General features: G+C 44.1%; 2 protein-coding genes across 5 annotated transcripts; both read right to left on the bottom strand.

The window, feature by feature from the left end:
- Positions 1 to 1,133: 1,133 nt before the first annotated feature.
- LOC146252538 (potassium voltage-gated channel subfamily KQT member 2-like) lies at positions 1,134 to 24,565 on the bottom strand. Of its 3 annotated transcripts, XM_084679890.1 has the most exons (19): positions 24,273 to 24,565; positions 15,726 to 15,816; positions 15,225 to 15,351; positions 14,479 to 14,654; positions 13,950 to 14,075; positions 13,708 to 13,818; positions 12,992 to 13,087; positions 12,243 to 12,337; positions 11,830 to 11,889; positions 11,407 to 11,436; positions 9,637 to 9,690; positions 8,253 to 8,428; positions 7,310 to 7,357; positions 6,829 to 6,846; positions 5,687 to 5,792; positions 5,329 to 5,460; positions 4,832 to 4,900; positions 4,058 to 4,172; positions 1,134 to 3,842 (listed from the first exon to the last, which is right to left on the bottom strand). In XM_084679890.1, exons 1-19 carry the CDS (start codon positions 24,563 to 24,565, stop codon positions 2,970 to 2,972), a joined length of 2,796 nt encoding a protein of 931 aa, XP_084536016.1. In that variant the 3' UTR covers positions 1,134 to 2,969. The 3 variants fall into 3 exon arrangements, with proteins under 3 accessions (XP_084536016.1, XP_084536017.1, XP_084536018.1); XM_084679891.1 differs by lacking the exon at positions 7,310 to 7,357; XM_084679892.1 differs by lacking the exons at positions 4,832 to 4,900; positions 9,637 to 9,690.
- LOC146252539 (E3 ubiquitin/ISG15 ligase TRIM25-like) lies at positions 19,172 to 21,207 on the bottom strand. 2 transcript variants are annotated; one of them, XM_084680704.1, is made up of 3 exons: positions 21,117 to 21,207; positions 19,896 to 20,988; positions 19,172 to 19,415 (listed from the first exon to the last, which is right to left on the bottom strand). In XM_084680704.1, the coding sequence occupies exons 2-3, from the start codon at positions 20,984 to 20,986 to the stop codon at positions 19,409 to 19,411; spliced, it is 1,098 nt and encodes a 365-aa protein (XP_084536830.1). In that variant the 5' UTR covers positions 20,987 to 20,988; positions 21,117 to 21,207; the 3' UTR covers positions 19,172 to 19,408. The 2 variants fall into 2 exon arrangements, with proteins under 2 accessions (XP_084536830.1, XP_084536829.1); XM_084680703.1 differs by having other exon boundaries at positions 19,172 to 20,988.
- Positions 24,566 to 24,843: the final 278 nt, after the last annotated feature.

The raw sequence follows: 24,843 nt of genomic DNA, 5'->3' as shown, positions 1-24,843 counted from the left end.
ACATATAACTGTAAAGCTTCTATACATGACATCACAAAGGACGGATCTCTCATAAGGCTCTGGTCACTAATGGATCCATTGATTGTTGTCTCTCATCATTCATCACAACCCACCTCCACCTAATGAGTTCATCTAAACAGAAATCCATTCCCTCTCTGAATAAAATGTCTGGTGTGTGGATCCATTCTGGCTAATGCTAAATTATATGGCTTTGTCATGGCGGATATAGGAGCCATGCTACGCTGTAGTAGAATCTATCGGGCTGTAGTAGTCTGTATGGCTGTGCCTTATTCTAGGGGGGCTATTGTTAGAAATATGGCTCTCTTGGCCGAATGGTGACATTAATAAACATTACTAAGTCTGACAGAATAGGATCATTAGGGGCAGCTGCCTCAGCAAAGATGGCCATCGAGAACTCCAAGAGGATCTTCCTCATTGGCTCCCATCCCACCACACAATGACATTTCACTGGTGGTGTTAAGCTGATGGAATCCTTCTCCTTTAAAATGATGAGAGCTATCTTAGAATAGATTTACAGCGTATCACCGTTACCTAATGGTTCAGGGGGAGAGCATCCTAGTAAAAAGACGAACTGCTGGCTAAGCCTAACGTCGTGACATCGTGGGTGGTCGAGTCCATCAAAAGGCTCAAGAGGGTTTTAACCCTCCGCGTGCTGCTGGCTCAGGCAATCAGGTAAGTGTTCTGTGGCGGGGCTGTAGTTGAAAGGGCAATACGAACAGAAATTGATTGCCTCGTTAATAAAAGTCAGATGATGCTAATTTACTCTCCTCTCCTCTACACCTGGGGAGATGTAGGCTAGCCACCTCGGTCGACAACATGACTGAGGAACACTGGAGAAGGGCGTTTAATCTGCCAACACGACGTAAACACGCCACACTGAGGGAAAGAAGATAACCTGACATTCGAGCCAAGTGATCAGCGAGTAAGAGCTGTTAATTGTGTTTCATACTTTTGCTCTGAGTTGTAGGCTATTTGTTGTCTTGGGGATTGAAAGTAGACCTACAAGCAACGGAAATAACACAAACACCGATGAAATCCCAGAACTCATAACAAAATGCAGGTCTCCTAAGCTTTGCAAACGTCCCCCGAATATTATTTGGATCACACTTTGTAGGGTGAAATTAATTCCAGACGAAGAGTTAACCAACCTTGGGATTGAATCGTGAGTCGTGCAGGAAACTACAGTATGGTTCGGGTTAGGCAACAGCACCCAGGTGAAACAGGGGTCTTGACTGCCACCTAGTGAAATAGGTTTACTATTACATACATTACAGTTTGAAATTTCGACCATATACCACAGATGGGAATTAACAACGTACACCACGGGCTAATGACAGTTTTGGGGGGGCTCCAGCCCAAAATAGGGCTAGATATGCCATGGAGTTAGCGATGTCAACATTCTTGATCACCCATGTCCATAGATGAGCGAGTGCGTGATGAGTGAAGGATGTGTGTACTTTTGCCATCGCTGGACTAAACACTACTGTAGCCTGAAAGAGAAACAAGGATAGTATCAGTCGGGTATAAAGTTTATTCGTTATTCAAGAGATGAGTGAAAGAGGGAATAAGTATACAAAAACATAAGTACATATGTAAAACAGGTGGTCACATCTTTGGGATGAAGAACATGCTGGCAAGCTAATATTGGGGAAAAATACCAGTGTATTTGTACCATTGTAAGTGAACTCGAAGAGCTTTGGCATACAAATGTAGCATAGGAAAAAAATTTAAACGTTTGTTTCGAAACGACTTGTGACAAATTGGATGACTGTGAGATCATGTATAGTGATACTAAAATACTTATTTGAAGGGGATAGTTTTCCTGACTGTTTATTCTTTGCATTTCTGGTTATTTTTTCTGGTTCAAATTAAAGTGAGAGAGAGGGTGCATTAAGCGTTTACAGAACAGAACATACATTCAAATGCATGTTTTTTTTAATAGTATTACACAGTTGTAAATTCAGTAAACTTATAACTTCTACATAATGTGGGTAACTGTTGACATTGTGCTGACATACTGTATCTGCCAGAAACAAATGAATTAAAAACTTGCAAAGCCTTTACATATACTCTGTATAACTGTAATTTGAGCCCTGTAACTACATGCGTTTTATTTCATTTCAGTGTTTTCCCAATAGAAATGTTGGAAAGATACGGATCTTTTTCCGTAAGAGGTTATCGGACGCTGTCCTATTCTCTATGTCTCAAGAAACCATGTACATGCCATGCAGTTAGTCTTCAAAAAATTGGGGTTTAGTGTCACACTGTCGATTCCCGCTTTTACAGTACACCTGAATTACTGGTCTTTAACTGATTATCAACACACATGTGCATACTCAAGCCATGGAGACATGCGTTTTCCAGGCAGCAGATCTTTGTTTAACAGTCAAACCATACAATTACAAAAACAATCTTTTGTTGTGAAGCATTAAACTAATTATTATTTACTGTACTATGAGGATAACGCAAAGCACAGTAGTCAACCTATCAATTTTGTTATGCTAAATCATTCACTGATCGAAGTACAATTTTACAGCTGTCTATAATTAACGGTGTCTCATTGTCAGAGCTCCAAAACAACATTACGGAATCATAAGTAAATAAAATTAAATGATTCTAGAGTAATATTTGATTAATACATTTTAATTAAGTTGCTATTACTAAGTAGTATCTTAATTGCCACCGGGAACAGAAAGGCAACCTTGTTGATCAATCCCTCTTAACTGAATATTCTATATTCGGCTCATGACCATCATTCAGGTAATCAGACATTATTAGCATTCATTTAGTACATGTTTTTTAAATTCAATTGGCAATTAAGTCAAGTTTCTCAAGACCCTGGGATAATTGCATACCTCACATAGTAGTAGTAGATACTGTATTGATCCCCGAGGGAAATTGCAGATTCGTATTATAATCAGTTTCTACATTAACCAGCTGTTGTGGATCTATTTGAGTCCCGGCCACCCCCTGTCCCCATGAGCCGCCTCCCCAGTAAAGGAGATGGGGGAGGGGCCCCCAGGGGTGTACAGGTCAGAGTCTGTGTCCGATTCCCCCTCTGCGAGATAAGGCCTAACCCTGACACAGAGGGACTCCCCAGCCCCGGCCCCGGCCCCAGCCCCGCCCCTGGCCTCGGCTCCAGTACCGGCCCCGCCGTTATAGAAGGACGACCCGAAGAAGTCCTCTTTGGCCTGGGAGATGCTGAAGCCGCTGAAGGAGCGCTCCAGCTCCTCATGGTCCACGGACGGGATGGAGAGGGACGTGTCGCTCTCCACGGCGGCCACATCTGGCTGGCGCTTCTGCCTCCTCTGCCGCTTCCTGCTCTGGGAGCTGCTCTCCCGGCCACTGCCCCCCGGACCGGAGGACGAGCGATCGTGGACGGGAGCGGGAGGGGGCGGCAGGCGGAACAGGGGGGGCGAGTGCTCTCCGCTGCCCCCTACGGGCGAGGGGGTGTTGGCCACGCTGCTGTTCCACGCAGGCTGGCTGAGTGGGTGCTGCATCTGGTGCTGCCAGGATGTGGAGGGGCGCCCCTGGCTACCTGAGGTGGTGCCCACAGACACAGCCTCCAGCTGGGGGGACTTCCTCTCCACTGAGGCTACGGAGCGAACCACCTCTGGTGCAGAGCAGGTCTTTTCCTCCTTCTCCTCCCTCACTTCGATTTTCTCCTCCTTCTCCTCCTTGCTCTCCTCGGGGCTGAGGTAAGGGGGCGCTGGGTAGGCCTCCTTGGAGTTGAAGAAGGCCTCCGTCTCAGAGCGAGGGATGCCCATGCGTTGGACGTATACGTTGACCAGGAAGTCCAGTTTTCTGTCCATGGAGCCCACCTAGAGGAAGAGACAGGGTCTGACTGAACACTGAACAGGAGCACGCAGTCCGGGAGAACTGCCAGTTCCTACACGACCCATCTACCCAGCCGCATCCTAGGAGATTGATAGATTGGACGGTTTTCCCCACCAACCTTCAGGATTAGGATAAAGACATGAGCACCCCAGACCCGGGCTTGGATCAGGGGGCAGGGTGGCTCAGAAGGCTGGTTTACCTGTTTCTCCACTTTCCCCAGCCGTCCCATCATGCTCGGGTCCTCGGGGGCCTCTCCTTCACCTTTGGGACCCTTATCCGACACTGGAGGACCTTTACCAATAATCTGGTCAACTCTGGCAGTCAGAGAGAAGTGACATTGGGGATGAGACGACAGTTTTGATCCAAAATAAATGACTTGTTATTGTAGATCAGGAGAGTATAATTAATGCAGATTGTTCAAGGTAATAAACCCACCCCAAATTGACAAGACAGACAACCTGACAAACCTACTTAGGTGAAGTGAAAATGTGAATGTTCTGAAAGTGATGTCTTATGATGATTGGGTGGTGAAATAATGTACGTAATTAACAGTTTGAAAACAGTTTCACACCAAAAGAAAAGTAACAGTCAACAAGTAAAAAGCTAAAACATTGTATGCTTTCCTTAAAGCTTCATGCTTCCTTTTCATTGCATCCTTTAGGGGGCGCTGTCCCTCTGACTGCCGTCAGAAAGCATGCAAACTCACTGAACCCTGTTGAGTTAGGCTACATGACTCAGCTCATATTTATGTTTAATGATTATATGAATTGATTACTTTCAACTGATTAAAAAAGCAGCTACTTACAACAATTTTGTTGTTGTCGTTTTTTTTTTTTTTTTACCATGACATTATTAAAATGAAAATATTTGACATTTCATATCTGAAATTTCCAGTTTGCACTCTAAGACCAGCCTGTGGGTCTTCAGACATGTTCTCATGGGAGAATGATTGTGATTAGGTAAGCAACCTAACCTAGGGCCTTCAGTGGACTTCTTATGGCGAGGTGTAGATGGGGGTGGGGGCCCCACAATCATATCTATCCTGGCGAAGTACACAGAGAAGATATGAGTGCAAAGCAACGTGAAGCAACAACATGGAAACACTTCACAAGACATAAAACATGCTCAAATAAGTCTAAATATATTCCATTCATGTAAAACACAGTGGACACATGTACAGCACTGACAGCTCGTGGTTTTGTTGCTGGAATATATTTACATATGTGTTGAAAGTTTGTCATCAAATCACAACATATGTGGCAACTTATTTGAAAAAGAAAATTATGAAATTCCCAGAAAAGCCAGAGGAATTTCTAAAGTGCCAAAATGAAAGCACAAATAGAAAATTCTAGCACTTTTACACATATTTCACGCCTAAATGTGTTGTGACTGTAAGTGGTGGTGATTCTGTGAATGTTGGGGTACCCCGGACTAAGGAGGAGAGTCGATTGGTTAAATTGGGACTCTTGCCTGGACTGCAGGTTCTTAATCCGGGAAAGCATGTCCAAGTGGCCGGCAGAGTACTGCTCTATCACATCCATGACATCATACGGGCGAAGGCTTTCCTTGAATCTCCTCTTTGAAACCAGGAACTTCATGATGCTGTGGAAGGCAGTTCAATAAAAGCCTCTTTTTTTCCCCACAAATGGAAAATCCAGTTTTCAAAAATGAATGTATAATAACTTGGTGAAAGGTCAGGCACTGTTATAAAGCTAATGAACCCAACCACCTAAAAAAAACACCACAGAAGACTGAAAGACACTGGACCCATGAAGCAACTGGATTTCCTTGGCAATTGAATAAACTACATATAAAACCCAACTCTTACCAAATGGCTCTAATGGTGACCTTTAACCCAGGCGATAATTCTTGAGTAAAATATTCGCCGTGGCAGGTCTTCTCATCGGCCATGTCCTCTCCAGGCAGGCTGGCCTCTACGATGCAAAGTCGAGGACAAACATCAAACCACTTTCAAGGCTTAAATTATTGGCTCCCACACACACCGACATATTGTCCGGCAGAAGCCAAGCAAAGTTTGGGCCTTAACTTCAATAGTGCAGTTTCCCATTAGCAAGTTGGTTCCAAGCCAGTTGAGACTGTGTGCATCTTTATACCGTAGCAATGGTGGAGTTCAAGGGATTTTGTAGGACAAAAAATAAATAGAATGCAGGAATTGAGGGAACTGGGGATAGCTTAGAAATGTTAATTGCATAGTGCCCTCTGTGTACCACCAAGGATACGACAGCCATGCATTAGCAATAGCATGCTGGCTAGACTTTCTCCAGCCAGCAGGCTAACCTTGAATTTGGTTCAGTGTTCTGAGTGGGGACATACGGCTGAGGCGTATTAGCACGAATGGGAAGGCATCGTTCATTGTAAAAGAAAGAGTGTCAAAACTAGGACAGGAGATCATCATGCAAGGTAAAACAAGGATCTTAACAAAACAGTATAAGGTAATGTCAGTTTGTCGTTTTTTCTATTGAAAACACTTGACTTGAATCCTCCACCGCAAAGACAGCCTTCAAACATCTGCAGAGTAAACCAACTAGAGGAGTAACTGCAACTGCAACAGAGTCAAGCTAGCTGGAGGTAACTGTAGTATGACCAGTGTGCAAATTACGGGGGGGTTAACCCCCCTAAATAAGACTTGGACTCTCCCCCCCCCCCCCAAAAAAAAGAGGGACGATACATTTACATATCGTGTTGTGATCGTAAATATTACTTTACGCCCTGGAGAAGAAGTTGACCCCCCCCCCCCGATTGTCATTGTATAATTCGCACTCTGATCGACAAGACCCGAGGGCCACGCGTTATCTTCGCTAGACTGAAGTGTCCAAACAATAGAGGAGTAAAGTCAAGTTGTTCAGTGGATTTCGACATGCACATTTCCCATGTCTATGACTGTGCGTGTGATGCCTGTTTTGGTCTGGTCAAACAATTTGCCGCAAAACAAATGCCCAATTTTCTTACTTATTAACCCCTCAATTGCTGCCAAGAAGAAGAGGACGGAAAACATGAAGATAAATCTGTTATGGGCTCTACAATAATGAAAATGACATCATACAAAACAGTGTGCAAATATGAGATCATACGGTATATATGGACTCATCTGCAAATGTCATGTATGGCTCTAAGGAAAAAACATAATGCTCAGCCAACTAGTAAACCAGTGGGAACAAATCATACAAATACATCTGATCAGCACAGCACAAAACTACAGTGTGTATTACAGACATGTATTCTGGACATCATACTACTAGTAAATGGAACTATCTCTTGGTTAAAGTACAGTATTTTAAGTTGAAATCATGATTGGTTAAGAATGATAATGATTTCATTATAAATAACGAGGATAGTGGTGTAAACTGTGTTCTAGAATCAAACAGGATCCAAACAAGACAGAACGGGGTTCTTTCTGGTGACAAGGTTCTAAGGCCATGAGTTCTCTAACCTGGAGAACTCTTCGGTCGAAAGTCTTCGTCCTGCATTTCTATCAGCACTTTAACATGCCACGAAGCAGAGGAAGAGAAACAGCCAATGACAATCAGCTTGGTTAATAAAAAAGTCCTGTTATGTATTGATGGTAAAGATAGATCAAGACCACTACTGATAGTGATATATGAATGCAGAGGGAATATTGTGATTAAGAAATGTCACTGTATTGACTAATGACTGCATCAAAGTTTAATTTATCTGCATAGTCTAGCAACAGGAAGATTTTAATGAATCGTATTTGTCATAAAATGTCATTTACCTATTCGACATAGTTGCTGATGTGTCGCTGGTGCCATTCTACTGACAGCAGCCTGGGTGACAGCAGGCACAGGGCCACAGTATAAAATGTACTTGCACTCTCTCAACTCTAAGGTTGAGGACAGAAGCTAACTACAAACATATATGGGTGTTTGTTAGTCAGAAAACTCATCAGGCTGTGGTTAGTTTCGTAAAGGCCTGAAGAGGTGGAATTACATTACATACATTTTACATTTAGTGATTTAGCAGATGTTCTTATCCAGAGCAACTTACAGTAAGTACAGGGACATTCTCCCCGAGGCAAGTAGGGTGAAGTGCCTTGCCCAAGGTCACTCATTTAGGTAATCGAACCGGCAACCTTCTGATTAATAGCCCGTTAACCGCCCAGCCATCTGACCCCTGGCCGGAATTACATACTGTTCTTTTAGTGTTGTACTTATGTACTAGAGCACTCAATTACTCACGTACTAGTTTATGAAAGCTAAAGTCAAGGTGGATTATTGGTGGTTTCTAGGTGATATATAGGTGTGTTTCGGGTACAGTAACCTATGAAAGATACCTGCTATAGTCCAATGAATGAACCAAAAATCCAAACTGCTAGCTTGTTGTAGATCATTTTTGTTGTTTTGTAATCCACTTACCCTCAGAGTTCTGGCGAGACGTGCTTCCCCTCATCCGGAAAGCATGCATAGGCCCCCGCCCACGCTCCATGAAGCCCTCTGCCCCATCCTCGGCCCCTGGGGACTGGTTCCTGCTTTTGGCCCCCGGTGTCCTGGATGGACTAGGGAACACCTTGTCCTTCAGACTGGCCTTGCGACTACAGCGGACGTATGTGGGAGGGCACACATAGAGCACAGTGAGCAGATAACACAGGCAACATACAGAGCTGAAGATTGAAAACACCTACAATACACAGGCAAACGGATATTCAGTCATGTCTATTCTTATTCGCGTACAGTCAGTGTGCTTCTAAACTTTTGTCTGAAGACACGCACAAGCTAAAAAGGTGTGATGAATATTATGATTTCTGGTCTAGGTTATACTCTATCAAACCACATAAATACACTGAAGAAAGCTCTACCTCATCAATAACTTGAGGAACTAAACATAGGGACTTTTTGGACTTTATTGACTCTAGGTTGAACTACATTCTAAAAAATGCTGACATTGTTCACGATAACAAATCAGAACAGTTGCTAACTAACTGATCGGTAGGTGGATCATATATCTCTTACTCTGCATTTAGAGAACATCTATCTAACCTGTACACAGTAGTGGAACCAGAGGGTGGTATTGCCAGGATGGGTCTTACCTCTGCAGCAGAAACGTAAAATGAAGCAATGTCCAGCTGCGGAAGGAGCCATTTCTTTGTGCGCACTGTCGAGCATTCAGTGGTCAGCAGGCAAACAGCACGAAGCAACAAGCAAGCATGCATTGGCAGCACAGTGATACTGAAGACTTCAAAAAAGAAGAACCACGGTTTCTCTCTATTCAGATACAAACAAAAACAAAACAAAAATAAACACAAAGGTTCATGCGGACATGATTCACTGTCATGTATTCCACCTTGAATGGGAATCACTTTAAAGAAAGGAGATTAGATTCCTCGTTACAAAGGAAAAAGGCATGTTGTTATCCAGCTGTACAAAAGGGCTGACTGGGCAAAAATGGAGCAAGCAAATCACCCAGATAAAAGCATTACTAAACAGAAACGATAAATCAAATATCTGACAAGGCATTAAACTTGGATGTGTGTCTCTGTTTTCTAGAAACCAGAGAAAAAAGCAAGATGTGTGTGCAGAAAGGTATCAGTTTTCTCCTCAAAAGCAAAATAAATATATGTTTGCTGACTGAATAAAACAACATATCTGAGACGAATGAAAAATATATACGTCCTATATGTGCTTCCTCTACTGAGTCGAATTTTCTGTCAAAAATGGAAAGGAAGGAACCGATAAAGAGGACAGTGACAACAGACACACTAAAACACTTGCAATGCAGATGTTAGTATCTGTGCAACTATACCTAATGGTTGTTGGGCAGCAGCAACAAAGCCTGCCTTTGGGTGATTTCGCATTACTGGCAGTTGGAGACAGAGAGATAGTGAGCAGTAGAGGAGACACAGAAGATATAAAAAAAAAGCTATGGATGAAAAATAGAATGTCCAGAATAGCAGAGTCATGTCAGTGCTATCAATTAAATGATGATATCAGAGAAACAGTGGCATTATATGCATATAGCTTTATTAATTAGCCTTGAGAGTTTCTAGACAGAAAAAAAACATGTTTTGAACATAAACATGTTGTTCAAAAATCATTGCTCTATTATGTGGTAAACACATGGTAAGATATGAAAAAAACATTTAATCAGTATGTTGATATGTTTCCCCCTACCCCTTAAAAAAAATGGTGTGTGTGTGTGTGTGTGTGTGGGGGGGGGGGGTTCAGGTGTGCCTGCTTAAAGCCACCTCTCCAGCCAAAACAGGACTCACCTGTGCTGGTGGAGCTAGTATTTAAGGCTGTCACCCCGGGGCATTGAAAGTGACACACCTTTAGAGCTTTACATTACATCAGCTCTTCTACATTTACATTTAGTCATTTAGCAGACGCTCTTATCCAGAGTGACTTACAGTAAGTACAGGGACATTCCCCCCGAGGCAAGAAGGGTGAAGTGCCTTGCCCAAGGACACAACGTCATTTGGCATGGCAGGGAATCGATCCAGCAACCTTCTAATTACTAGCCCAACTCCCTCACCGCTCAGCCATCTGACTCCCTGCTGGGATTAGTTTGCAAAGTCTGAGTTTTGTACTTCATTAGTTATCATAGTGTCCTCTTCCATGGTAGTGATTGGCCGTACTTCTGATTTAGTTGTACTTTGAGGAAATGTACTGTACTGTACTGGCCAACCACAGCAACAATATTTTAGCAGCCATTTCCATTTGCTACCAATCAAATGACCAAGGGCCGCCCGAATCAATCGAGGGGCCCTAAACAAATGTTTAGTTTTGTTTATTGGGTCGGGCTGGCCCTGATACGACCATTAATGGTTACCCACACTGGTGGATTTATGAACCCCTCGTTTTGTTGTTTTGGTGCAGAAACCTTGTGTCAGTTCCCTGTTCCATGAGTAGGGTTTTAGGGAATGTTACAAACAAGAAGGAGCTTTGAGTTACATATAGGGCCTACAATAGCTTTGTGCCAGCAGTGAGGCTAACGTAGGCCGCAAGGTTTCCATTCAGCTTTGTGCTAGCAGTGAGGCTAACGTGAAATCTTAGGTTTAGCTTAGTGCTAGCAGTGAGGCTAATGTGAGCTCTGAGGTTTAGCTTTGTGCTAGCAGTGAGGCTAACGTAAGCTCTGAGGTTTAGCTTTGGGCTAGCAGTGAGGCTAACGTGAGCTGTTCTTGGGGGCAAAATGCAGCTGGGGCGGACTGTTCTTGAAGGAGGCACTCTTATCATACAAGCAATTAGATACAAGACTCAGGACAACATGGTGCCCAGACACTCTTCTGCATACGCACTTTCAATAAACACTGACATACACACTGTTATCCACCTCTCTCTCTCTCTCTCTCTCTCTCTCTCTCTCTCTCTCTCTCTCTCTCTCTCTCTCTCTCTCTCTCTCTCGCTCTCTCTCTCTCTCTCTCTCTCTCTCTCTCTCTCTCTCTCTCTCTCTCTCTCTCTCTCTCTCTCTCACACCACACACACCCCTCCCCCAAGAAGAGTGTGTCAGCACCTAAGAGCAGAACTGAGGGAAGCCAGGAAGTATGAGAGAAGGGTGACGGCACGGAGCACTAACCTGGGGGACGCGTCTGTCTGGGACTCCTTCCTTTGAGTTCAACAGATTGAGAGAGGAAACAGAGGGACATACAGGGACAGAAACACACACAACAAAGACAGGGGCCAGGAATTGGTGTTGAATATCGTACAGTATAAAAGCCAACAGTGCATGACCATATTTGGACAACCAGAAATAAGCGTTTGGATAAGTGAGTACCTGTCAGGCAGAAAGGGGACAGAAGGGTAACAGATTATGTCAAGTCAGCCAAGCTATTGTCCTCATTTAAAATGGCCACAATTAAACCATGATAAGACCTGGAAATCTTAAGACTTTCACCATGAAGTACCGTATCGTTATGTACTATGCAAAATTGTCCTTTTGTTTTTTTTTCCTACGTCAACTTCATCATTATTAAACATTCAATATTCAAATTATTCAGACCTGAATGACTTGCCCTTGAGATTCCTAAGGAGATCCAGTTGGTTCAGGGGAGGTATGAGTCTGGAAAAAAAGAATTGAGTTCACTTCAAGAAAATACAAATCTAGCTGTCACAGTGTTTCAGTAAAGGAAGGGCTGATAGACTTGCAAGAAATTATGTCTTGCTAAATGAGACGTGGAAATCCACTTGGAGAAACAGCATGACAGCATATTTGCTGGCAGGCCTGAAGCATTTAAACAAATGAATTATTTCCCAAAGTGACTATTGCCTCGGCTGCATTGTAGTCCAATGCTAGATCCAAGGTTGACAGGACCCAATTACTGTATGCTGTAAATTTGAAGAAAAATGCATTATAGCTAGACCTGAAATTGAATACTGGATTCAAATAATTCATTTAGCTATCTTATTTTTTACCTGTACATAGGAAGTGAGACGGTCTGCTCATAAAAGTCCCAGGTTGACAGCAGGTCAGTGCGGCCTAGATTGGTGGCATGATACCGCCAGGCACCCTGACAGACATTATATTTGGTTATTGTAAGAAATGTAGCTGTTTCCTTATGCTGACAGATGACGGTTTTCTGTGGTGAAAACGCAGGATGTTTGTGGAGGTTTGAGGATGTTTGTGGAGGAGGTTTGAGGATGTCTGTGGAGGTTTGAGGATGTCTCTGGAGGTTTGAGGATGTCTGTGGAGGTTTGAGGATGTTTGTGGAGGTTTCAGGATGTCTGTGGAGGTTTTAGGATGTTTGTGGAGGTTTGGGGATGTTTGTGGAGGTTTGAGGATGTCTGTAGAGGTTTGAGGATGTTTGTGGAGGCTTGAGGATGTCTGTGGAGGTTTGAGGATGTTTGTGGAGGTTTGAGGATGTTTGTGGAGGTTTGAGGATGTCTGTGGAGGTTTGAGGATGTTTGTGGAGGCTTGAGGATGTTTGTGGAGGTTTGAGGATTCTCTGGAGGTTTGAGGATGTCTGTGGAGGTTTGAGGATGTTTGTGGAGGTTTGGGGATGTTTGTGGAGGTTTGAGGATGTCTGTGGAGGTTTGAGGATGTTTGTGGAGGCTTGAGGATGTCTGTGGACGTTTGAGAATGTTTGTGGAGGCTTGAGGATGTCTGTGGAGGTTTGAGAATGTTTGTGGAGGCTTGAGGATGTTTGTGGAGGTTTGAGTCCCACCTGGATGAGGCCTGCGGCAGGGTTGCGTCTCTTCTCAAAGTGCTTCTGTCTGTGCTGCTCCTGCACCTTCAGAGCAAACCCAGATCCCAGGATACCCTGTGTGTGGCAGGATGAGAGAGATAGATAGAGAAATAGAGAGAGAGAGAGAGAGAGAAAGAGAAAGACAATTTAAAATTTAGAAATTGACATAAAGGAAAGACACAAAGGATATACTTTTGTGAGAACATCTCTTTCATCTTTCATCACCCAATGTGTTTTTCAGATAATCCTGTAGAATGTGCTAATGCAACTCTAAACCTGCAGACTGCTTATTGAGCTGATTCCTGCCAAGGCCCCATGTGTAATGAACTGATATGGTGAGCTGGGTTTTCTCCCAAGATTAAAGCTTTGAATCTGAAGAGTTTTCCAAGGGATTACAGCTGATGAGTTTGGAGGCAATGTCACAGCCTGAGCACACACGGATGAACAGATCGATTAAAGATCATTACGGGATCGGAGTAAGGGGTTCGAACAAAGTAAAAGCTTCAGCCTCAACGGGGAGCATATCTTGCAGGGTCGCCCCTGCAATTAAATGACTTTGAAAAGGCTTAGCAGGTGGTTTACCATACCCCGTGTGACTGGTACAACCGCATGCCAAAGTGCAGTCGATGGCTGTTTTTAAAGCTATATATATAACCATGTCGTTTGTTGGCTAAACCGATGGGTTTCAAACTTACAGCGGGAAGGGCAAAGAACGCCACCCCGATCATGCTGAACGTAGCAGCGAGCAGACGTCCATTCCACGTCTTGGGGAATTTATCACCGTAGCCTATCGTAGTCAGAGTAATCTGGAGGACGGAGAGAGAGCATCCTGATCAATTGTCAACATTGTGTGTTGAATATTGACGTGTTTGACAGTTGTTGAATGTTTGATCAACAGGATTGAGGACTTTTTAAACACAGAATCTCAGAGTCTTACCAGGCCCCACCACAGGGCATCGGCGTAGGTCTCAAACATGTCGTTGTCGTCCTTTTCCACGGAGTACACCAGGAAAGAAGCTAGGATCAGACAGAGGAAGCCTATGTACCATGCAGTGATGAGCTCCTGAGAGAGACAGAGAGAGACAGAGAGAGAGAGAGAGAGAGAGAGAGAGAGAGAGAGAGAGAGAGAGAGAGAGAGAGAGAGAGAGAAAAAGAGAGAGAGAGAGAGAGAGAGAGAGAGAAAGAGAGAGAGAGAGAGAGAAAGAGAGAAAGAGAGAAAAAGAGAGAAAAAGAGAGAGAGAAAGAGTTACAAGTACTGTAGAGTAACAAGAATAAAATCCTTCAAACAACATATAACTGTCCCTAAAAGATGTACACATATGTTGCACACATACAGGCTCAAGTTTGAACTCACAACTTATTATTATGACACGTTTTGTGCCACACTTGGGTGACTCATCACTCAGCACTGAGTACACGATGCGAGGGATGAACAGGCCAGAGTCCATACTGTTTGTAGTCCTTACCTTGCTATGGGCATAAACTACAGATCCTAGTAATTTCCAGGTGCCTCCGCGACGGTCCATGCGCAACATGCGCAGGATCTGAAGGAACCTCAGACTCCTTATGGCTGAGGTGGCAAACACGTTGCCCTGGGAACCAGCGGCCAATACCGACACCGACGCTATCAGGACCATGATGTCTGAGACAGGAGACGACGAGAGAGAGAAAAGGAGAGGAGGGAGATTCAGGAGTTGAAGGACAGGGACTGAACGCTAGATTGAAATGGTAACGTCACGATTGATGACTGCCTGAAGAGAAGCCGTTGTGTGCGGCCTTCTCTGTAGCTGTGTTCAAATGGTGTCATTGTTTGTCAGATGAGATGACAGTGACACCTTCAGGGAATGTTAGTACTACTTTCTGCCTTGTTCACGTCTAATTGAAGTGTTAGTGTAACACCTGGAGTGTTACTATAAGGTCCATATCATGACAGTGGACCTATATAAACACTGAACAATTCAAATGAACGCACCTGGAGTTGATGAACACTTTGATAATTTGCTGTGTATAAAACCTGACTTGGCAGCAAGTTTATTTTAATAGTAGCTTTCCGTCAGTTTTCAAGAAATATAATTCATGAGAGAGAGGGAGAGATGAGTGCTAGGACAAAGGATAGTCAAGAATATGAGATGAAACATTGAGTTCTGTCTCTGATAGAAAGAGAAGAGGGACTGGCTGCTTTGGGCCCCAGCCAGCCCTTCCACGTCCTCACCAATCACACAGAAGGGTTTGCGGGCGAACTTCAGCCTTCCCCTCCACCCTCGGTAGCGACAGCAACAGCCAGCCGCCCAGATCCTCACGATGTACTCCACTCCAAACACCACGATGGTCACGACTTCCTGCGGAGCAGAGAGTCTCAAAACCGAGCCATTTACAGCAATACTGTACACCACAAAGCACACTGTACACATTACGAGTTTGTGCCAGTTAATCATATTTATATGTAATGCATTGTAGTTTACTTAATATTAATTCAAGCTATTGATGAGGGGAAACCTGAAGCTTCCTCGCACAAAGGACATCTGTGAGTGTAGTATAACTATAGTTAGTATATATATATCATAGTGCCGTGAAACCTTTGCACAAAGTCTGCGCTTTAGAGTCTTAATGTTTATTGAAAGATATACTAGAACACAGGATGGGCAAAATGCCCTTGTGTCTGATCAATAAAGAAGATTCATGGAGACCAAAACTAAGACAGTTGTTCTCATACCAGGATATACAGGGCACTCTCTGAGCTGTTCTTGAACTCCTTGATGGTAGCAAACACAGACAGGATGAGGCAGGAGAAGACCAGCAGGAACCTGGGAGAGGAGAGGAGAGAGGAAGGTAGGGAAAGGGAGGGGAGGGGAGTGGAGAGGGTGAAGGACTCTGTTTGGCCTCCACAGAACCTCTGTCATGACAGCTGGCTGGAAGTCACACTCCACACCGCACTTGACCCAATTGCACTTTTAAGCATAAGCAAATGTCTCCATCTGTGAAAGAACATCTTAATCCCAAGGAGGGTGAGGACTGTTGTGCATAATGAATGCAAATGACTTGTTAGCACACCGGTCAAAAAGCCTCCAGCGTAATTTGCATAAACGGTAGCCAAATATTGGCTGTCAAATATTTCATGACCTTTTCACCTCATCTGATAATGAGATGTGCATGTGCTGCCTTTGGGTCACATGACCCAAAGGTTCATAACGAACCATCGTTGTGTTAACCCAATTTTACCCAATACGAAAACAAATACAAATAATTTTCTTTTAACCTTCGCAATGTGGGGGGTCTGAGACAGCCCAACGGTTAAAAGAAAATGCTTCACTTTGTTTTTGTATCCAGTAAAATACGACGGTGGGTCACAATGACTGATGGGTCAGAATGACCCGAAGATAACACAAGGGTTAAATCAATAACTGATCATATTCTCTACTCTGGAAGACTTTTCAATAGATCTAGACCCATGCGTTGAACATCCACTGTACTGTAACCTATGCTGTACATGCAATCTTCTTTCATAAAAAAACACCGGAGTCATCACATCACTGTCCCACAACCTTCCTTCAAAACCAGTCCAGCGTCCTTCACCACATAGACAGTAGACAGTCTGTTTGCAAACTACGGCCCGCATGCTAAAACAAAGACTTAGATTGCTTACAGTGCGCAGTCGAATCCACTAACAGGGCCATTAGCTTGTTGTGCCAAAGCTCTTGGGGTGGGGGGGAGATGGGGGGGGGGGGGATATTTACAGTCTCTGTCACTCAGTAGCGCCCCTGCGATCCCCCGCCCTGGACCTGCACTCCTGCACAGCCCAGCTAATGCTCTGTAACCCAGTCTACTATCAGCCTGGTCCACTCCCCTGACGGCACGTCTCAAGTCGGACCGTATTTCATGACATGAACTGAAATGGAGTCAGACGAGTAATACAGTGGCAGGAGCTAAAAGCCAGAGAATGTGTCGGTCCCTGCTAGAAATGTTTGTTCAGCTGTCTAGCTGTTTCACATTAGGAAAGCGCTCGTTAGACTTAATGCAGAGCAGGCTCTAGTGTATCGTGTACTGTACGTGAAGAGCTTTAATGTCATTTGGTCAAGAAAGAGCCAAGTGGTCTGGTGACTGATGTGATCTATGGTGAGCTGCAGAGAGAATGTAATTGTCTGAAAACCGAAAGGGGTGATTATAGGAGAACTGCTTGGCTATCTCGGATTGGCCGGGCACAAAAGGTGATGAGGGAGTGATTGGAGGACAATGCTCAAGAAAAATTATTTGATTGGTGGAGAGATGATGAGGCGAGGATGGAGGGGGGAGGGGGGGGATGTCAATAGTCAGGGCCTCTGAGAGCTTCTTAGAAGAAGATGAAACATTCTGGATGGACTCCAACAGGGCTAATGGAGATGAGAACAGATACTGGGCCTGGAGGGAGGGCTGTGAGGGAGGGAGGGCCAGGAGGGAGGGCTGTGAGGGAGGGAGGGCCAGGAGGGAGGGCTGTGAGGGAGGGAGGGCCGGGAGGGAGGGCTGTGAGGGAGGGAGGGCCAGAAGGGAGGGCCTCTCAGCGGCAGGGCCAGGTTACAGAACACTGCAGGAGACTGCAGTGGCCTCCTTAAAGCATAGAGAGGGCTGTGCGTTCTCAGACCTTTACCACTGCACCAAAGTGATACAGCATTAGACCTTTACCACTGCACCAAAGTGATACAGCATTAGACCTTTACCACTGCACCAAAGTGATACAGCATTAGACCTGTAACACTGCACTGTGATACAGCATTAGACCTTTACCACTGCACTGTGATACAGCATTAGACCTTTACCACTGCACTGTGATACAGCATTAGACCTTTACCACTGCACTGTGATACAGCATTAGACTTTTACCACTGCACTGTGATACAGTATCACGTTAGTACTGAAGATAAACTGATCTGCAGTGAAGCAAGGAAAGCAGCGATATACTAACTGATCGAGAGCTTTTTCACAGTTTCTAACAGGCACACAGACTGTATTTCAGATCTGCGAGTGACAGATTGATGCTGCTGAACCATACAAAGCCACAGACGACAGGATCCTGATGGAGAATTGTTCCGCTTATCACTTCCTGAAACATACAGAAGTCTCCAGCCCTGGCCATAGGGAGCTACCTACCTGTGGGTTTTCGCTCCAACGCACTCCAGCACACCTGATTCTACATGACAACCAGCTATTTATTATAATCAGGTGTGCTAGGTTGGAACAAACACCGATTGGATGGTATCTCTCCAATAACAGGATTGGAGACCCATGTGGCCAGACCACAACAGGTGATGTTAGGACTCAGTACAAAGCACAGGTGTAGCGAGGGCTATGTTATGGAGAATATACAGTTGGACTCATTTATTAAAGTAGGTGATATACCAGTTTTGATCTGCCGCACTAGCAATACTATATGAACAAAAAAGCTACCAATGCTTATACAGAAGCTTATCCTTGAAGCCGACCTTAACTGACAACACTGCACTCCTTAAACTCAAGATAATTTCAATTTTCAGGAGGCTTTCAGCAAGATTGATTGGTCCTTGAAGAACGATTGTTTTAAATGAATAACTGGCCTTTCTGTCAGTAATTCAGATAACACATTAAGTCAATATAGGCTTCCAATTAATTTAAGAGTGGCACAACAAATCACATACTTGTAATATGATTCACAGTCACACACACACGCACACACACATCAATATGGCTCACTTCTAATACTGTCACAGGTCTAAAGCAGCAAAGCTCATCTAAATGCACTCAGAGGGAAATCGCATTCAACCTGTTCACTCCACTCACTTTCAAAGGCCTAGACAACGTTCAGCTGCGAGGTAAGAATTGATCAAATCATGATGAAGTTGAAGGTTTGGGACATGGAAAAGAGAGCTTTCTTCAGCTGCAGTAAAAAGAACATCGATTTGCATTTCTTCAGCGGCATCGAGACTCTCTCTGTAATGACTTGGAAGTGTAATTGTAGAAAAGGGGGCTTCCTACAGTATCTCTTCTCAAGATCTAGTGAAGATCTCCAAACCCTCACAGATGTCCTCTGTGTCCCTGAGGGAATACATTGGGAGGCTTGTCGATGAAGAAGCATTGCTACTTTGCAACACCCAGTTAATCAGTTGTTGTGTTTTTTTGGTTGGGTAAATGACACATAACAAAGCGTATGAATCTGAATTTATTGCAAGCTAAAATACCCATATCATTTATAATCCTCATGCATTTCTAATGTTTATTAAAAAAGCGAGCACATTTCTATTTAAGTTTAAAAACTGCTTTAGACAATATACAGTAGTCAATACAAATATTACACTGCACAGAACAAACTTAATGACATAGAGAAACGTTGCTAGGATACAGGCAGACATCTCTCTGTATTCAGCAGACGGACAATGGTTCTTTCCGTCATCATGACCTGAGAAAGGGGAAGATTCTCTCTGTGAAAGTACAGCCAGTGAACGAGTACATGAGAGACTTATCCTTCACATTGTAAAATGAGACTTCTCCTTCCTCATAATCCACATAGACACCCACCCTTTTGGGATTCTGTCTCAGAGCAAGATGAATACCGTTTCCCATGTTAGCTACATACTCATTCTGCTTTATTAACCCCACAGTCCAACATCCATTCACTGGACTCAGCATGATGTTTCCTTCCCAGTTGATGGACTCGCTGACAACTCCCACTGACCACTCCCGCTTTCTCTCAACTTGCACTTCAAAGTAAAACCTTCCTGAACTGTACCCTTCCTTTCCCAGAACAGAAGACATTGAATCAAATCCCTTTTTGTCGTCCCAAAAAACACATGGGTTCCTTTTACATTTCTTCCTACCATGAAACAGAACAGGCTCGGAGTTTGCTGCATCTGGGACTACAGTCACATCCACTGCATACCTTTGCATGGCTTTCAGCTCGGCTCCACACAACGTCTTGAGTTCCTCACCAAGTGTCTCCACTAGCTGAGACGTGAACTTCCTAAGTGTCCCCACGGGGAGATGATTGTATACCTTGACATGAGACCAGGATTTAATGGGTGGAGAGTTGCCAAGAGACTGGAAGTTTTTGAGGAGGTTAAAAGGGTCCTCATTGCATGAGAACTGCTCCAACTCAATTCTTCTTTTTTTAAGATTGGTGATCTCGAGCTCAAGCTCTTTGACGAGTCCCTCTGCCCATTTGTCCTTTGCCTCCTGTTTTTTCAAAACCTTCTCGACAAGTGCAGACTGGCATCTCTCAATGTAGCGCACGAGGGAAGCGAAGACCTCAATACTTTCCTCCACCTCTTTCTCTGCATTTCTTTTACTCAGTCTTAGGGCACTCTCAATGTCTTTTATCTTTTGAACTCGATCATTGATCTCTTTTTGAACTTTAGACTTAGTATTCCCAAGCCACACCTTCCTCAGGCCACATTCTTCCTCAATGAGCACGGCATTGTGGGCCTTGTGGTCCATCTCTGTGCAGAATTGACACACATACTCTCTGTCAGTCCTACAGAAGAACTCCAGTGGTCTTTCGTGTGTTTTACACACCCTGTCCTCGAGGTTTGTAACCGGCTCTATCAGCTTGTGCTTCATAAACGAAGCCACTCTCTGGTGAGGTTCCAGGTGAGTCTCACAGTATGATGCCAGACACACCAGGCAGGACTTAAAGGCCTTGAGCTTCCTTCCAGTACAGACATCACAGGCCACTCCTCCAGGTTCTGCGTAGTGTTGCTGATCAGGAAGGCTTGCTGCAACTGCAGCAGGAGCAGACTGCTTCACAAAGGCGGCCATTTCCGCAATGAAAGTGTTGACACTGAGGTCCGGTTCACTATCAAAAGTCCTTTTGCAAAGTGGACACTGGCACTGGTCACTGCCTTCCCAATAATCACTGATACAGGCCATGCAGAAGTTGTGTCCACATGGTATGGACACAGGTTTGGTAAAGACATCCAGACAAATAGAACACTGGAACTGCTCTTCACACAGTAGAATGCTGGAGGAAGCCATTGCTGAAAACAGACCGAAAACAAACTGTATTGATCCTTCTTTCAAAACAGTTTCATTGTCATAAGTCAGGTGACAGTTAACTCCTTTATCTTAGTCTGAGATGACTGAGGTACTTTTAATTACTACTCACCTCAGTGTGTATTGACTATGTGCTCAAAAAAAAGAATAGAAACTGGGATTTTAAGACCGATCCTGTTGAACGTATCTGAAAATAGGAAGACACTCCCTACTTGAACAGTATCCGGGTTATTGCGCAATCAACCATTTATCTTAAAGGAACATCATTCAATTAAAATTTTACCTGCACTTCTGAGTAGAAGTTCTAGTAGGAGTTTAAAAAATCATAATGATGTCTATGCAGCATCATTTTATGCTTCAACAGTTTTTCTGAGCTAGTTTATGATTGCTTAAACATTAGTTCTGGAAGCACTAAGAAAAATTGAGCTTCATTCCTCTTCAAGGACTGTCCTTGGTGGATGTCGACCTGTGTGACAAACGAGGTACAGTGTGTGTGTGTGTGTGTGTGTGCTTGTATGAGAGACAGAGGGAAGGTTTTATGGGTAAGGTAAGCATGTTCTCTTCCTTCTCTTACCAGAGTTGGACCACTGACAAAACACACACACACACACACATGCCGGCCATGCTGAATTGCAACAAACCCAGCACTGCTACTCTACATGCAATTAGCGGAAAATCCTTTTTAACCCAAGTCTGTTTCACACAGTGACACATCTCCACTCACTGCCAAATGTCTACACAAGGTTTAGCTGTGAGAGAAGAATTGATCAAATCAACATCAAGAAAGGACAGGTCTGGAAAGGTCTGAGAGCTGTGCTTTTGCTCAAATGCAATAAAAGAAACGTTGATTTGCATTTCTCAGCAGTGTCGAGACTCTCTCTGTGATGACTTGGAAGTGTAATTGTAGAAAAAGGGACTCTTACTAAGCAGAATACATCATGACTGTGATGCACCAGCCCTCGCAGTGGGTCCTTCCAACCTCCAGGGGAAGTGAGGGTGATAAAGGCTTCCCACAGGATCTCTTTTGGGGACCTGGTGATCCCAGAAGCCTCATATACTGTATATTCTCCTTGTTTAGTATTTCAAGAGCTTTACTATGGAGAAAACGTCAGTTGATTCATCGCCTAAAAACCTTGGGAAGGTTTGGGAAGGACGTTGGGAAGACATGGGAATGCAGTTAACACATCTATAACAAAATATTGTATTATATAATGCAAGGTAACATAATCCAATTTCCAGACAATGTGTACCTCAAATAAATTATGCAGCCACAAGACAGAAAAGCTCACACTACCAAAAATTATGCTTAGGCCTATAACTGCTGATGTTACCGACAGTGTCAGATTGTACAGTAGTGGAGGCCATGTTTTGTCCAGCTATTTTACATTCTCACGCCTCCCAGAATGATCAACGACTGATGCCGTCTTTCACGAAAAATGGGTACAACACCATTTGAGTTTGGATGTTCTCTCCTTGCACCTCAGACGGAGATGGGGAGAGATAATGGCCTAGCGGGGAGAGAACAGCCTAGCGGGAGAGCTGGCGCGGCAGTAGTAGCAACAGAACACAGGTACTCAGGTTTCAACTATCGATCTTTCACACACGAGCAACACGAGCGTGAAACAAGCCTGCCTATTTCCCAGCGATGTTTATCACAACTAGAAGGACGGCCAATACCTTAACATGTCAAACAATGCAAATGCTTTTACGTCAGGTACAGCCTACAGCGAGTGAAAAGATGTTTTGTTTGCATCTCTGCATTTCACGACGGGATGGAAAAAAAGGGGAGGAAATCGTGTTGAGATGGCAAGATTCGAGTGAAGTCAGCACATGACAGTTTTATAAATAAGATGGAGGGAAGGGAAACGGGTCTTAGGAGATTAAATGAAGTGAAGTGGACGTAAATAATGTATTAGGGAGTAGGACCAAAACGGAACAGAGAGAGAACAGCGGTTGCACTCCACGGGTTCTCATTTTGGAGAGGAACGTGGATAGAGTAGCCATCATTGGCAACATGCAACTGTGAGAACACAAAACATAGAATGCTGACTCTGGCCTTTGTCACTTGATGTGGTGGTTCTTAATCACCTGGCTCTTCGTCGCTATGGACACACTAAGATGTTATGGCATCTGAGACAGATCCACACACCTTAGCCCTTGTCTGAAAAAGAATGTAATTAGATTAAGTTAACACACAACCTAAAGCAGGTGACCTTTCTGACACGTCAAGTCGAGTTCAAAGTCTGTGACTGTCAGGTCAAACACAATTAGATGAGTCGGCTAAAGCAAACAGATCGGTATTGATATAACTTCTAAACAAGTAGGCATTTATTCCAAACAACAAATGCCCCAAAAGGTAACCTCAGGTTCAATTGAGTGAGTGTATCATTTGGGCTGCACAGCACTAAAACAATGACTATTTTATAACATCTCAGTTGATCTCTGGGATTGAGAACTCCACAGACCAGGCCAACTGTAGGCCTACCTACAAAAACAAACTGTCACCTTCAAACTCAACCAAATTCCAAAGCACAATGCTTGTTTTTCATAATCATTGCACACCTCACAACACTTTGCACACCTCAGACAGCGACTCGCTAAGCCAAACACGTTTATCAATAACACATTCTCTGGCCAGTATCCAAAACACAGAAGTCTGGATGTAAAGGGATGTTGATATTTGATAGGATGCAGACTACTCTACTCGACAAAAAATAATGTACATTACTATACAAAAGACTGTGAGACGCTTTCCAAGGGGGTTTTCCAACACTAGATCATGAATGACCGCAACATCAGAATTTGTAAAAGTAGCCTACTGGCGCTAAACTCGGGCGCTGACCACCGCTAAGGGTGCTGAAACCACCGTACCATGCACAACTCGAGACCGCTTCTCAAATCTGTACAATGTGCACAAGAAATTATTCACGAGGCAGCCTGAATATGGTACGTATCAGTGATCAGTGATCACGTCCATAAAACGAGCGTGATGAAAGGAAGTATCAAAATGAATAGATTGCAGGCAGTGACTCGTTTGTTGCAGTCATGTTTGCCTCGGTCATGATTCGCATAAAGTTGATATTGGCTGGCACTATTAAGTTATAGGCTACAAGCTAAAGGATTGGAGATTACATCCCTTCACGCATACGATCGTTTCCTCCACGCCCTGAAATACGCATGCCACGGTATAACAAAGAGGAGGTCCACTTGATTGCAGGCTATGTTCATGTATGTCTAACTCTGACTGATGTTAGCATAGCCTACTTACACATAAGCGTGGTAGATGAACGCCCATCCACGCGGCCTCTCCAGTGCATTGTACAGGAAATTTTGTAGTTTCCGATAACTGGCATTTCTCCTGGATGGTCTTCCTTTTGCGACGCTGGACCTCCGTCTACTGAGGATGCTGTTCCGCTTGGGGCTGTCCGAACCTGCAATGAGCAGCGCACCGTCCCTACTCGATTCAGGAGCCCCTGGGTCGAGCCCGACAAAACCTACTTTGTGCTTCTTCTCTCCGGCTTGAGTTGGGTAAACCCCGCCGTTGAGATTTTTCTGCTCCATTCAAAAGTCGAGGGGACTAAAGCGGCGAGTTGTTGGTGCGGTTGCCCCGAGGTGGCATCACCGGTAAAGGGGTGTGTGCTCGTGAATGCATGCAGCCGGTCGACTTGATCCTACTGGAAAGCCAACTGCGATGTGCGTGCAAACTGCAATGCTCTCATCTGAGATCCTTCCGGTGATCTAGACACTAGGGAGAGGCGTATTTGACACTAAATATTTCGGTCTAGAGGAATCAGAATCACGTCATCAAATACATATGTCCAGTTAGAATAAAGTCGGAT

Source organism: Hypomesus nipponensis, chromosome 18 (genome assembly GCF_054491055.1).
Source record: "Hypomesus nipponensis isolate SF chromosome 18, ASM5449105v1, whole genome shotgun sequence".
Taxonomy (NCBI): Eukaryota; Metazoa; Chordata; class Actinopteri; order Osmeriformes; family Osmeridae; genus Hypomesus; species Hypomesus nipponensis.
This window is presented reverse-complemented; position numbering and strand designations above follow the sequence as displayed.